Source organism: Vidua chalybeata, chromosome 1 (genome assembly GCF_026979565.1).
Source record: "Vidua chalybeata isolate OUT-0048 chromosome 1, bVidCha1 merged haplotype, whole genome shotgun sequence".
Taxonomy (NCBI): domain Eukaryota; kingdom Metazoa; phylum Chordata; class Aves; order Passeriformes; family Viduidae; genus Vidua; species Vidua chalybeata.
The window spans coordinates 84,083,717-84,098,348 of record NC_071530.1 but is presented as its reverse complement, the minus strand read 5'-3'; the positions used below and the strand labels follow the sequence as shown (position 1 = coordinate 84,098,348).

Sequence of the window (14,632 nt, the reverse complement as noted above, 5' to 3'; positions counted from 1 at the left end):
GCTGACTTCTGGAGCTCCTGCCTTAGGTTATAGGGCATGCCTGCATCAGTACATCCTGGGTTTCATTTATGAACTTGTGTCCCTCCTCTCCATTGCCTGGTCTCAAATTACTGGGACACCAAGTTAACATCTTTGAGTACACTTGGCAGAACAAAGTCAACATCTCCAAGTTCTGCAGCAAAAAGATGGATATAAAATTTCCATACCTGAGTAAGAAGTCAGTCAGGCTTCCCACTAGCAAAGGAAAAGATTTGGGAAGCTCTCATGTATCTTTTGCAATGTTTCTAGCACATAATTAAATGCTGGTTTCTTACCCAGTCTGAGAACTTGTTTATGAAACCTAATATTGCCCTGTGAAACTCAACACTTTGCTGCTTAATACTACAGCTTTAGTGATACTCAATGAGGTGGACAGGGCGCTTTGTGTATCAGCTGTTTCAGGCGTTGTGAAGGCTAAATACAGCACTTCCTTCACTGGCACTTGGAGGCTTCACCCATTGCTGGGGAGGGGGAAGAAATGTCGGTGTCAAGGTTCAACCCTGTAGCAGATGCATCCTTAAAAAAAATAAATAAAACAGCTGAGTCACTTGTTCATTCTTTTTCTTCCATGCTGCTGGCCAATCCCAATACCCTTGTATTTCACACAAGAGGGAGAGGGCAGACAATACTGTCTTTTATTATTCATACCCTGCAGCTCACTATCTTCGGAAAATATGAAAATACGGGTGGCGTCTGTCTGTCTCCACTTCATGGGAAAGATTAGCAACAATTAAGGTCAGCAATTAAGGTTGTGAAAACCTTTGAATAACTGCAACATCTGTTCTTATACTAGAATAAATAAAATAAAGCTGAAGCTCTAATTGCCAACAGAGTACTTGCTCATATCTGTTTTGTAATTGTGGGCTTGTGAAATTTGTATTGTTAACTTGTCCCTTGCTGGCCAACATCACTGGTCAGCAGTCAGTGCAAGCTTCCACACTTTTCCCCAGAGCTACATGCTGAGAGTGAGGGTGTTGGATGAGAAGTGGGAACTGTGTGTAAAGTGTGGGGCACTGTGGCAGTGCAGAGCAGGTGGTTCCTGAGGTGGCTGTGGGATGTTGTCAGCCCCTTACCTTTGTCATAGCAGTTTGTCCTCTGAACATCCCAGTCCATTTCAGTATCAAATAAAACCATTTTTCCTAAACTGCTCTTGACTCTGACTGATTTTACTCATACGTTGAGACAGACTATGGTTGTTGATGAGAAGATTACTTTTTCTCAGCTGACTGTTGTTTTTTCCATAAGCTCAAATTTGATAGCAAGAGAGCACCTGAGTGTTCTGAGATGGACACTTCTAGAAGTAGTTATTTCCAGAGATGCCTCAATGCCTGACTTGTATCAGAAAAAAAATTAGAAATTAAAGAGAATGTCCTGAAATCCAGTTAAGACCACTCACTCAGGTAAGGCAGTTTTGGTATAAATGAAAGTTCCTTGAATAGAACATTGAATGTCTGATGAATGGAATAGCACATTCCGGCTGGAAGGTACCTATAGTGGTCATTCAGTCCAACAGTCTGACCACTTCAGGGCTGACCAAAGGTCAAAGCATGTTGTTAAGGGCCTTGTCCAAGTGCCTCTTAAATACTGTCATGCTTGGGACATTGACCACTCCTCTAGGAAGCCAGTTCCAGTGTTTGACTACCCTCTTGGTAAAGGAAGTGTTTGTTTGTATCTAGTCTGAACCTCCCCTGACTCAGCTGTGAACCATTCCCACACATCCTGTCACTGGATATCAGGGAGAAGGTTTCCGGTAATGAATGACACACTTCCTTAATTTTATCTGACTATATGGGGTGATTTCTTAACTGGTCTGCAGTGCAAATAGTCAGCAGTGTTTTACTATCCATCCAGAGAATGAAAACTTCAGTGCTGCTCAAGTGCCGGGAGCTGGAGCCTAGTCCTTCTTGGCACGTGTGGCCTCCACAGAAGGAGTTGTTTGTGTTCTGACTGCGCTTTCTAGTTGTCTTTTTTGGTGTGTTTAAAAGTGGATCTCATTAGGCATTTAAACCTTAAAAGGTTTAACCTGCTTGAGACAGATGTGTGTTAAGACTCTAGGGATCTATTGTCAAAGTCTGGTAGAAAATCAGCTGTGTCTTTCTGTCCCTTAGGCCATGGGAGCGACTTGGGTGCTTGTTTCCTGGTGTGCTCAATATTTCTGCCTCCCCATGCATAGTGATTTTCTATAATCCTGCATTTCTTAACTTGAGCTGCAAAGTCTTTTCTGACCAAGTGCTGCTAATTGCTGTCAAGGGAAAAATTATATCCGTGTCATTCCTTCCTGCTGCTTGCTTGTCCCACTGAGACTGACTGGAGTGCTGCGTTAGACAATGTGTTGTTGCATTTCTGCAGGAGCAGAATATGAGGGTATGCCTGCAGCTTAAGAGACAAGACTAGGAAGTTCTGCAACTGGGAACTTCTCTGGGAACAGTGGCTCTCATCACCTGCCACAGAGAGAAGAGCACTTCTGTATGGAGCAGCCTTCTCAAACCTGACTCCTCAGAGGCATCCAGCTTCAATGAACTTCTACTTCTGTCTTGTGTTTTGGAGAGAAACCTTTTGGGTTTGTATAATGAGAAGGTTGTCATTTAGTTAAATAGGAGAGTCCTCATGAAAACTGTGCTGCTCATTTTAGGGTGTTGACTTATACAAGTTACTGGACTGGAAAAGATGCGTAGGCAAAGATGTTGCAGGAAACAAATGTGATAGTTTCCAAGACATAGTGCAATTTATCTAAGACCAGTAATGCAATAAAGAGGAGAGGATATTGGGCATTGGTGGCAAATTCTGTGGTACTGCTGTCAGTTTGAAGGAGATGGGGAGTATTACAAGCTAGTGATTGCTGAGATCTGTAAGCATCAGTGCATTAGGTAAAGAGAATATTATCCCTCTTCCAGTGACAAAAAGTAGCATGAAAGCCTGTGGGAGGTATTTGTGTAAAGCAGGCAGTTGTGTGAAGCCATCTCTTCATGCAGAGCTGGTTTTTAATAAAATAGAACTGCTAATTGGTGAGGCTGAAATGAAAATTGAGAGTTTTTTGATGAATCTGTCAAATTGATTGTATTAATGATGAGTGAATGCTTTTATAGATCAAAATACAAAGTAGCAAAAAATTTGGAATTGTTATTTTATCAATTAACAGCAGCAATTAGAAATTCAAATTTGTGATATTCGCAGAGGCTTTTGCAAGAGAGCTCATCTGCTCCTTTGATAAACATTTTGTTTTATTATACTGCGGTGTATTTTGGGAGAGGGAGAACTTTTTGGAAGAGCAAAGTGTGAACAAAATCTCTGCATCAAACAGTGGAAGAAACTCAGGGAAGGGAACTGAGATTTTTTATTTTTCATGAGGTCAACTGAGTTCTGCCATGCCATCTTGCATTCTGTGCTGCTGTTAAAGGATCTCTTAATCTAGAGTTCATAGAGTTCACAGGCACATGTAAGTGCATGTCTGTATAATATATGTATTATACACACAGACACACTGAGTGAAATTAAACCCTAAAAGTTGATGGGAGAAACTGAAGTTTTGTCAGGATTGACTTCTGCAGTACAGAGACCAAAAGTCGGGGGATAGTGCATGACTGGCCTGGCATAATTGTCAGTCTTGTCCAGAGGTGCTAAGAATTTGAAGTTTCAATGCTGTACTGAAGCCAGAGGGATTCCTTTTGCTGTTTTTTTTTTTTTTTTTTGTGTGTCCGGATCATGAATGGCTACATCAGTTTTCTAAATTCAACAAAATTCATGTTGTTGTCAATGGAAAGAACCAGGTACTCCAGTGGTGTGCTTCATTGAATTGTGCGGGTTGTAAGTGGCTGCTTGAGCTCATCTCATGCCAGCCCCAACTTTCTCTGACAGCCAGATAGCTGCTGTGGAAGGAGATGGACTGCACATAAGGAGAGCCTGTTTCTCCTTCCTGACTGATGTGGCAGTGCAGGAGCGTACATTTCTGTACGCATACCACTACCACCATCTAGGGTATGTGACTGCCTTCATATCCTGCAATAGTATTGTGGTCAGCTCCATGTGCAGCCTGGATGTTGATTTGCTTCTGTGGGCATTGTACTACAGGCCTATGAAACGATGTTGTGCGGGCAGGGACACTTACATGCTGTCTTCTCCCTCCTTTCCACTGCTGCCAGTACCAGTTGGACAACCTTGGAGGTGGGAGAATGCAGTTGGGACCTATGTGTGGGTTCCAGGCTTGGGGTACAGGTGTTTTGTGGGTTGAAGTACACTGGTATGCAGGGAACGCGTTTTGGCTACATCTGGAGCCTACACCCTTGAAGAACAAAAGTTCCTCTCTGGCAGCTCTGGAGTCTGAAGGTTAACTAGGGATGTTCCTTGTTTAATGCATATCTAATAAACCTTCAGTGCTGGGGATATTCAACATTTCATACCTCTGTTAAACAGCCTCATAAGGCCTGAAACAAGGCCTGATTTCCCTTATGGCACCCTGAAAGTACAGGGAAGAAGCTGTTAATGTAGGTGGCTTGGCAAAATAGTCTAGTCAAGTTATTTGGCCTGCTACTCAGCCTTCGATATGTAATCTTTTGGTACTGCCAAAATACCATTCTAATTAAGTTGACATAGTCTATGAAGCCTGGGCGGTATTATGGTATTACTTCAGTTTTCTTCCCTGTGCTTTCCAGTGCTGCATTTTGAAGGGGTTGGTGGAAATTATGACACTTGCAACCTCAGCACAGTCTTCATTAAGCTGGATCACCTTATGACCTTCAGAATGAAAGGAAGAATATCTTCTTTCTTCCTCTCTGCAGGTACAAGTTAATAGCAGCAAATAAGTGTTCACTAATGCACATGAAACATGTGATCAGTTGGCTAGATTTCAGCTTTTTGTTGAATGTTAGCTCTTGTACAAAATATTAACCTATTCTGTGGGTTTATTTTCTGTTTTGTTTACACTTCCTTGAAAAAGCTGTGCCCTGTTTGTCCCAGGGTGGTATTATATTTGCAAGTAGGTCAGCATACTCGCTTTTGAGATGTCAGCTTGAAATTGTTTTTCAAGGGCTAAAAAAATATAAGAGGGTAAGAAAGACTTGTGCATTGCCAGTATCCTTTATTTATTTATTTATAGAAAATCTTAGCCTGTATTCAAGAATAGTGCACCAGTAACATTTTAGTTGTGTTCTGAAAGTCAGCACTGATTGCCTGCTGCTAACCATAAGCCACCCGTGGATTTGAAGCTTGTGTGTTGCATAATGCCAGCAAATGCATTTGAGATTACAAAATGGTCTCTTTGCTCTAAGAAGAGATTGCTGTGATTTGTTAGTGAGGCAGTGTTAAAGTACACAAGGGATATCTGTGACATCAGTATCTTAAAACTACAAGCAGGTTTTTTGCAGTTGAGCTGGCTCTGGCACTGCTGGTGCTTCATTGCATAGGAGTGAATGAGTACAGTCTCCAAATTGGGTACAGTTTTTTATGTTCCAGTCAATCAAGGGCATATTATTCCTTTAATTTCTGTGTGTTATCACTTGCACTTCTTGCACTTCTTTGTTATAGCCCTCTTGAATAGACAGGATTTTCTGTTCATCTCAAGAGCAGCTCAGTATTTGTTGAAGTTGCCTCCTTGCACTCTTTGCAACAAGAAGCAGAGTTGGTCGTTGCCTGGTTGCTTGGGGTTGATGTAGTCCAGAGCTGTCCTGGCTGTGTTGCATTATCACTTACAAGCCCTTCTGTGGTAACCCTTACCCTGCTGTACATGAGAGGTAAAAGGGGTTTGCTTGTTTATTTTTGCTACTTGCTGCTGTTACTTACTATGGTGTCCTTGTCAGAATTGTTTCAACAGTTGAATTCTTTGGAATAAGTAATGTTTGGGAGTAGTTACCACAAAACTATTTGGAGGGTGAATTAACGTGCTGTTGATGCTGGAGAATGCATCTCTGCTCACAGAATATGATTTTTTTTTTTTCAGAGGCTAAGGAGAAAGTCTTTCTTTTGAGTGTTCTAATGATATAAATGAGGTATACTGAGAGTAACCTTCTCACTAAAGTGTACCTTTTATGGTATCTCAAAAAGATACCATCTTAGCAAGTAGCTTGCAGTTTGAATTGAAATGTCTAAACTTGCCTTCTAGCCTCAACCACTTGTATGGGATGGGACTATGTAAATAAACCAATGCTTATTCATTAACATAAATCACAGATAACTGTAAAAGCCTCTCTGAATTGATTTTCTTCAAAAACGCAAAGCCTAATGTCTATAATTCTTATAGACATTCTTATAATCTTAGTTAATAACTCTTCCCAAAAAATCTTGTACCAAGAGAACAGCAAGTGATACATGTACAGTTACTGTGTTAACTATCAGCATTAAACCATGTAAATTGTCAAAGTAAAAACCCTAATGCCTGATGTCATTGGCCCACAATAATGAAGTTTAAAATCCAGGAAAAGTATTTTAAACCACTCTAGGAACAGGAGAGACCCTAAGGAGGGATGTGAATGGTATTGATAGATATCTGCCTGTCGCTTTCTGTGCACAAGTGTGAGTGTTGGTTTAGAAGTCAGCCTTATGGTCAGCCCTCTGTAGCTAGTATGGTGTAACAAAAACCTAACAAGTTCTTTGAGAAGCTACGGTGCCCCCTGCATAAAGATCCATGGAAAGAAAAATAGGCTGTGAATAATTATGGCGATTGATGAATGCATCATTTGGATGAAACAGACTTAAAAGGCTTGAAAAACTGATCAGTAGGTCATGTGATAGGACATTGCCTTTTGTTTTTTCTCTTTTTTATATCTTTGTCCTTTGCATCAGCCAGGAGGGGAAGAAGGGTTTCTGCATGCTTTGGAAGATTCTTCTCCAAAATGAAGGAGTGTTGTAGAGAAATAAGGGAACAAAAGCTGGGGGCAAGGCATCCTTGCTGCGGAGTGCTACTCTATGAATTGAAAAGTCTCTCTATCAAACCTCTGTATATATTATGCACTCCTCGGCTGTTACTTTTACAGCCTCCTAACTTCTGTCTGGAGGCTGTAAAAGTAACAGCTGAGGAGTGCATGCTACTATCTTGTCACCTTAGTAAAGGCAAGTTGAGTCCGGTAGATCTGTCCAATGGATATTTCTGGATAAGCATGTCAATTAAGATGCGGTTTCAAACAGAATCTGTAATGATCTGACTTTCATTAAAAAAAACCCAAACAAACAAAAAGCAGCACTGTGCAGCGGCTGATGAACTTTAATTGTTTAGAAAAATGTCTTGTGTATAGTTTAGTCTCTGGGTTGGGGGTTCTAGGGCCCTTGGCTTTCAAATCCCACTGCAGAGCAGAGAGAAGGACCATTCACACCAGTTGCCTGTTGGAAGCATAAAGGCTCAGTACTGTGTTGAATGCAAAAAGCAATGTTTTGGTAAGTATGCAACAAAAGTAGACTTTAATTGAGTTGGTACCAGAAGGTGAAAGTTAAGTGCCTTTGAGAAAACCTTAATATTTTATTTGGAGATCTGTCTGAATGTTTAACTTCTGTGAGATGCCTGGAAAGCATTAATTCTCACGGATGTGCAGTAGGAAAGGTTTGCCAGCTCCTAATAGCAGTAAACAAATAAAATGAAAGTTCACAGGTTGCCTTGGCCAATATAATAGTTTGCTGCCACGGGAGAGGGGGTGATCCTGTTCCCTTCCCCTCTTGCTCATGGTCTCCCGCCGTTCACATTGTGCCAACTGAACTGCCTGTCAGATCTAAGTTCATTGCATTTGCTTCCTTAGCGGAACACTAACCCAGCAAAACAAATGCGTTAATTAACACAAGCTGAACTCATTAAGGACCATACATGACACAAAAGGGGGAGAAGGAGGGAGTGCCATGAAGCTTCTGGGAGGAAGTGGAAGAAGAAAGCAGAGCAAGGGCTGATGAAGAGAGTGGGATGTCTGTCCTGTTTTTGGCAGTAACAAGCTATTAAATCATCTTGACTGTTGTATAACTTCACTCTAAGTCTTCAGGTTGGATAATAATAGCTTAAAATAACATAAGGAAATAATTATTTCAACTGCTTCCCAAAATTGTAAAATTCTGGATTCTGTTTTACAAGAAATGTGACTAGATTGGGGTGGGCAGGGGAGGCAGGACAGTGACAACACGGAGAGAATGGAGACAGTGGTTTCTTGGTTCTCCGGAGGCAAATGACGTAGGGAGAAACCGTATATGCAAACTTGGAGACTGCTAGTCATGGCATTGTCAGATGAAGTTCACCTGGGCTTCCTCACTCGTGTACCTCTCATGTCCTCGTCATGCATCCTTGCACCTTCCCTACCTCTGCATATGGCTTACTGGTGGGGTTGTCTGCTGTATACTACATGGGTTTTTATTTAAGTTTCTGTCTAATTAACATTTCATTTAGACTTTGGTACAAGTCTCTGTTTAGTTGCCAAAGTTCCTACTTCAAAGCTATGAATTTGAAGCTGTTAGGAGACAGAAGAGGATTTTCAGTGATCAAGGAAGACAGCGAAACTGCAGAGTTCTGTCAGTATTTCCGAAGCTCATTACAAGTTTGGGATTTGTTGTTTGGTTTTTTGGTTTTGTTTGTTTTGTTTTGTTGTTTCTTGGTTTGGTTTTTTTTTTTTGGTTGGTTGTTTTTTTGGTGGTGGTGTCCAATGTTGTTGGGCTAAATACTGCTTTTTCTCAGGACCTTATCTTTGCTGTCAGTGAAGATGTTCTATCAGGAGGTGAATATTAATTCACAGGCTATGAGTCTTGAGCCTTTTCAAAATTTTGGGCAGATTCAGGAAACCAAGAAATGCTGAACTGCATATATTTTATTTAATTTTATTTGGCAAGGCTCGAAGTGGGATGGCATCAGCTCTTCTGTGCTTCTTCTGAAGTATGTATCTGTTTTGGCTTTCAAAAGCCTGAATTGCCGTTGCCAAGATTCTTCACTTTCTGGCAAAAGTACAATGGCAAATGGCTTCCTTTACAAGGTGTAATATTTAGACTAACAGCTTTGCAATTAAGAATGGCAAAAGAGAATTATATTCCCTTTTTTTATAAGACCAGATTTTTTAGTATGGTTTCGTGGGAGTGTTTGGACGTAACTGAAGTGCTTTTGATTGATGATTTATATTTTGAACAGTGCTTTTCATTTTAGTGCGCAACACTCGCTTGAAATTTTAGCTAGAACAATGCTTTGTTTTCAAAGATGTTCAAAGTACTCCTCTAGTGAGGCAGTTGCTCCATATCATAGATTTGCTATTGCCTTTTTGGTACATATGTGTAACAAAATGGATGTGAAGATACCAATTCATGCAAGGAAAATGAGGAGAAATTGGGAAAGCTGCAGGTATTCTTAAATATTACCTGCTGCTAATCTCAGTAGGTCATCAGGGTGTTGACGATCATGCTATTAAGTTTTTTGTGGTTGGAGAGTTAATCCATTCTGGAGTGTTTGGGAATGTGTTTTGGAGGGGACAAAAACCCGTTTGAAGGGAAACTAGCCAGGTATTATTTTTCAGCATGGGCAGACTGGAGAGTTTGGGTGTCTCGAAGGAGACTCCTTCCTTCCTGAAGGAGGAACATTCAGAGCTGGGGAGAGAAGCAAGTGTGTGTTTGAACTGAGTGAGTTGAGAAAGTGGTCAGTAAAATGTTTGAGGTGATTAATTCAGTCCTGCTGACCAAGTGATCCCTTAGGGAGGGTGAGGGGCATTCTCAGTGTTGTAAATTGACACAGTCTCCACCTGAAGCTATCACTAAAAGAGGGGAAGATGCTTTAGAAGTCCTTACATGTACTAATTGCTGAAGCCATGATGAAATCTGATGGCAAACTTGTGTGCTGCCGAGGGTGTTTTAGTCTCCTTGGTCCAGCCAACTCAGGAATCTGATGCCACTTTCTTTTCAGCCTACATAGTCATTCAGGCTTCATTTTTGTGAGAAATTGTCTGGATCTTGCATGCAAAAGCACATCTGGGTCCCACAGTATTGGTGCAGCTGGGACATTGCTAGCTGTCAGGTCTTTCAACAAGGGAAAATTCACTGGCATGCCTCATGCTGCTGGTATCCAACTTTATTTCCATTGTAACTATGGCAATAGGAGTAGACTGTAAGTTTCGGAGTATGGCTACTCATGCCTGTGTTGTGGAGGGTTGCTTGGTGTATCCACAGAGCTGCCTCACCTCATCTTGTAAACCTGTTTGGTGATGCAGATAAACACCCGTGTGTGTGTGTATATATATGTACACACATGTCTGCAATAAAAAACAGAACACTTTCCTAGATGGCATGAAGTAGTGGGGAGCCTTTAGCCAGGAGAACAGCCAGTTGAAGTCTTGGAGATTGTTCCTTGTGTAGACCGAGAAGAAAGGATCTTTTTTTCCCTGGGTCTTCAAGATGTTAAATCCAGTCCAGTAGACTTAACTCAGACAGTCCTGAAGATAAGTTAGGGGAGAATATGGTATTGATTCAGTTTTAAGACCTTGTTCTAGTTTCTTAGGAAAATCCAGGTTTGGTCTGCAAAACTTCATTCAGTATTGTGGGGAGAAATGAATAGTGATATTTAGTGTCTGAGAGAATAAAATATATACATTAAAGGGATGGAAAGGTTTTTAACTTGCATGTAAAACCTGAGATCTTAGATAAAGGTCTTCGAGTCAAAATTAAGGCTACGCGGAAGCTTTTTCCCCTTCCCTCTTTCATAATAGTTCAAGTAGAGAAAGCAGAACATTATAGAAGAAAAATTATTAAATACTTAAAAGGGTATAACATTCAACAAATTTGTTAAGTTACCTTTTATAAAAGAGCATAAATCCAGTTTTCAAGAGTTCTGGAGCTTGTCTTGCAACTCTGCCAGGTTAAAATCCTTTTCTTTTTTTTTTTTTATCCTCCTGTTCCTAACTAATCTGCAAGCAATTGCGTTTTAAAAATTATTTTTCTCTTGAATTTAAAGACTTTGACAGATGGCACATGTAGAACCTGGAAAACTTCCTGAATTGGCAGAGTGACCATCCCCCTGCCATTTTCCTACCACAGTATCCGTAGGTGCGTAGGCTGTGTCTGCTTCCACAGTGCTGGGCGAGATACCATTTCCTCTGCTGGGAATGTGCAGATAACAAGTGATAAATCAGAAAAACATACCTGGTGATGGGCTTAATTTGCAGTTAATCGACAACTTATTCTGGTGGTTAGCTGAGTAATTTGATTGTGACTTAAGCAACCCATTCAGAGCAGTGACAATCTCCAGGGTGCATACCTGCAGTGTTTTCCATGCAGGATTAATATCAATCTTTAAGATCGTGTGAGTTTGTTTAACACTTTTGAGAGGCTGAGACATCAAAGCTGTGCCTAACAATAGTCCGTTCTTTATTCTGGAGAATGTTATACCAAAAATTAGTCTCGTGACCTTTGAAACGTGGTTTGTCATGACTGTCCTTCTTTCAGGATCTCTGTCCAAGGCAGAGCTCTGAAGCCAGTAAATGCACATGAAATCGCCTGGTTCTGAATGTGCACAGGCTGTCTTGCTTGATGCTGCATGACAGTTGTTCTCACCACTGAATGTCCTGAGTTTTCTAACAGTGATCGACTACATAGCTTGTTTCCTATTTACAATCCGTTGGAATTTCCCTCTCTCATCTAAGGCATTTTAGGAAAAGGGCAGTAACTTGGCACTTGAATACCTCTTTGTGATTTGTGCTGTGTAAATTGTGTGGAAAGAACATGTATGTCTGTGTGCAGCTACAGTCTCTGATGAGAAGTGATGTGCTAAATACCATGTTTAAAGACAACAGCACAGGAAAAATTGATCTATTTTTCTTTTTAAAGTCATGAACACATGAATTGGTGTAGAGTTCTGTCCCAATGAAATTTATTACTTGTTGATGTGGTACAAAGGACCTTAGGTCTTAAAGGTGAGCAAAGGCTTTTTGTATTCCTGGGGTAGGATAAACTGGTTGATAAACTGGTTTTAGACAGATCAAAAGAGATGACATGTTAAATCAGTGTTAATGTGTGACTGACCAGGAATGATACCATCTAGAGATTATTGCTTTCCTCTGTTTCTGCAGTGTTAACAAATGAATACTCAAGAATGTATCAGCAAAGCAAATGGTTCTTGATAAATTATGCAGTCTTGACTCCAACTATTGTTTGAGGTAATTTATGATCTTCCACTGGTGCAATGGGGCTGTGGCACAAACTGTAGCACGCCCTAGAGTAGACAAATTGGTTTGGTATTGTTTAGGAACATATTTAATCTATCTTGCTGTAAGTGAATTTGAGCCTTTTGCTGAAATGTCAAAGGACCAGTATTTTGATATTCAGTCCTAAATAACCTACCATTAAATTTGCAGCAGTTGTGCCTTTTCCTGATGTCTAAATACTGAAGTGATAATAAACATAAAACTTTTGCAGTGTAGAGCTCAATTCTTTTCCCTTACCCCTTTTATGTTAACTTTCTTTAGTCTTGGTAGGTTTAGAGGCTAATAATACAGATCTCTTTGTTGATACATTTTACCAACTTCATAACAGCTATTTCAGTAATTTGCTTAATTTCTCCGTAGATATGCTTATGAGAAAGAAAAGAAAATGGTACTCCCCAAAGTGAAAAGATTTTTAAGAGCTTTTGATAAATCTGTACTTAATTCTTCTGAAACAAACTGGGTGATTAAAGTGAAATCTTCAGCTCAGTCTTTAAAACTGACTGCACACTTTTAGGTGTGGAGAAGTAGCTAGAAGGCTGTAGACCACTGTTTATATGTTCAAAGACTAGCGATAGTGCAAGTTGAGTAACATGCCTACAGAGTTAGATGCTTGATGTGGCCTCCCCCCAACTTTGAATCCTGTAAGATTTTGGGGTTAATTTTTTTTTTTCCATAGGATTTGCTTACCTAGAGTAAATAACTGGGTTTGTGCATATTTGGTTAAATGGATTTTCAGACTTGCTATTGCCAAAACCAGTTTCCTCCCAGGGTAATTGGCTGTATGAATTGATCACTGCAGAAGCTCAGTAAGTACTTCTTGGAAAGAAGTTCCCAGGAGTTTGCCTGCCATATTGATAGAGGAGGAGGCTACCATACCTCAGCCAAACTCATCCTGGAACTAGGTAAAATAAAGCTTCCTTGATGAGTGCATGGTTTGTGGACCATAGGCGGGAAGTCATCCAGGAACAGTTTGTCCAAGATGTTTTTTTACCCTCGTCCCTCACTTAACTGTCCCATAAATTTTGCTGACAGCTTTGCTTTGGTGACAGGTCGTGCTTACCGGAGAGCAGTGGGTAGCCTGTTTAAAACTTGGGCTTTTGTTTTGAACACATAATTGATAAATTAACAGCGAACCAGACAGGAGCTTGCTTGTGGTAGAAGTAAAAGTTCTGACTGTGCTTTGCAGCCTGCTTTCTCTTCCCCAGTCATACCTTTCTCATCTACTTGGAGGTGGCATCACTTGTCTTACACAGCAGGCATGTGTCCACCCCTGCAGGTAGGAAGAAATGCTGGAGCAGGAAATAGTGCTTTATTTATTATTTATTTAGGTTTATTTTTGTTTCCTTTTTATGAGGCAATTATAATAACTTTCTTGACATTGTCTTACCTTCTTATTTTTAGTTCTTCAGCCGTATGTACTTCTAAGTGTTTGCAGATTTCTTTTCAAGCTCTATTTGATCACAAAGTGGTGGTTTAAAGTGCTTTAAACTAACCTTGCAAAGTTGCTTCTAGTAATCACTCAGAAGAACAAGTATAAGACTTGAATGATTTTGTATGTGACAGTCTGATATATTATGTGAGAATAAAACCACGGGGGAAAAGGCAGGCAGGAAAGGGTAAAGGTTAGAAGTTGTGTAGCCAGGCTTTGAAGGCTGATGCTGCATAATGATCTTGGTGATCCTACCGTTTTTTTCCAACTTAAATGATTCTGTGATAAGTGGCTGTCATCATAATTAACTCAGAGATTTCAGTGTTGAAAGCATAGCCTCAGGTGGTGAGAGCCAGTTTTCAAATGGCTAGGGTTTTGCTGTGAAGCGAGGCCTTCATTTTTGCCTAAACAGTGGAAATAAAGCAGGAGCCACACAGCCTGAGAAGTTACGTTGGGTTTTTAAATGAAATATCAAATTGAATGTGTTTGCTAGACTACAGGCAGCAAATGTGCAAATTTTCTACTTCAAGTTGATGCAAATCCTCATCACCTCATCTTGATCTTCTCGGCCTCCCTCCTCCAACTGTTTTCAATAATAAGTTGATGAAATGTCTTCAGTATGGTTTCTGACAGTTTGTTTGTATTCTGCAGGTCCTGGGAAGCAGTAGATGTAATTTGAAGAAAATTTGAAGGAACAAATGGCTTTAGCTGGCTGCCCAGACTCCTTTTTACATCTTCCTTATCGGATAGTAAGTTGAGAAATTGCATGTTCGTGTCAGCTTGTAGCATCGTATTGCTGTGTGCCGGTGATTGATTGTGCATTCATACTTTTCATCAAACTGCTAATAGCTGTCTGGCAATTCTCTGGGTTTTGCTAACATTTTGGAAACAGAGCCTCTGTTACCATCCTGTGTTCAAGTTCTGCTGCTGAAAACACTGGGTCATTAATATATATGGATTTGATATTGGTCTTTAAAATAGCCATTTCCTAATTGGGAGAAGGCACTTGTTTCCAAAGAAAAGGTGGCAA

General features: G+C 40.4%; 1 protein-coding gene across 5 annotated transcripts in view; it reads left to right on the top strand.

Annotated features, from left to right (window-relative positions):
- GRB10 (growth factor receptor bound protein 10) overlaps positions 1-14,632 on the top strand; it is a 146,322-nt gene that overhangs the window by 22,514 nt on the left and 109,176 nt on the right. For 2 of the 5 annotated variants that reach the window (XM_053957031.1, XM_053957038.1), the window contains exon 2: positions 14,254-14,351. The exons of 1 other annotated variant lie outside the window; for it this stretch is intronic. In XM_053957031.1, coding sequence (XP_053813006.1) covers positions 14,301-14,351 — 51 coding nt within the window. In that variant the 5' untranslated portion in view covers positions 14,254-14,300. Of the gene's footprint in view, positions 1-4,750; positions 4,815-11,822; positions 11,883-14,253; positions 14,352-14,632 lie in introns of those variants that run through there. 2 more of the 5 variants (XM_053957056.1, XM_053957047.1) reach the window with 2 other exon arrangements.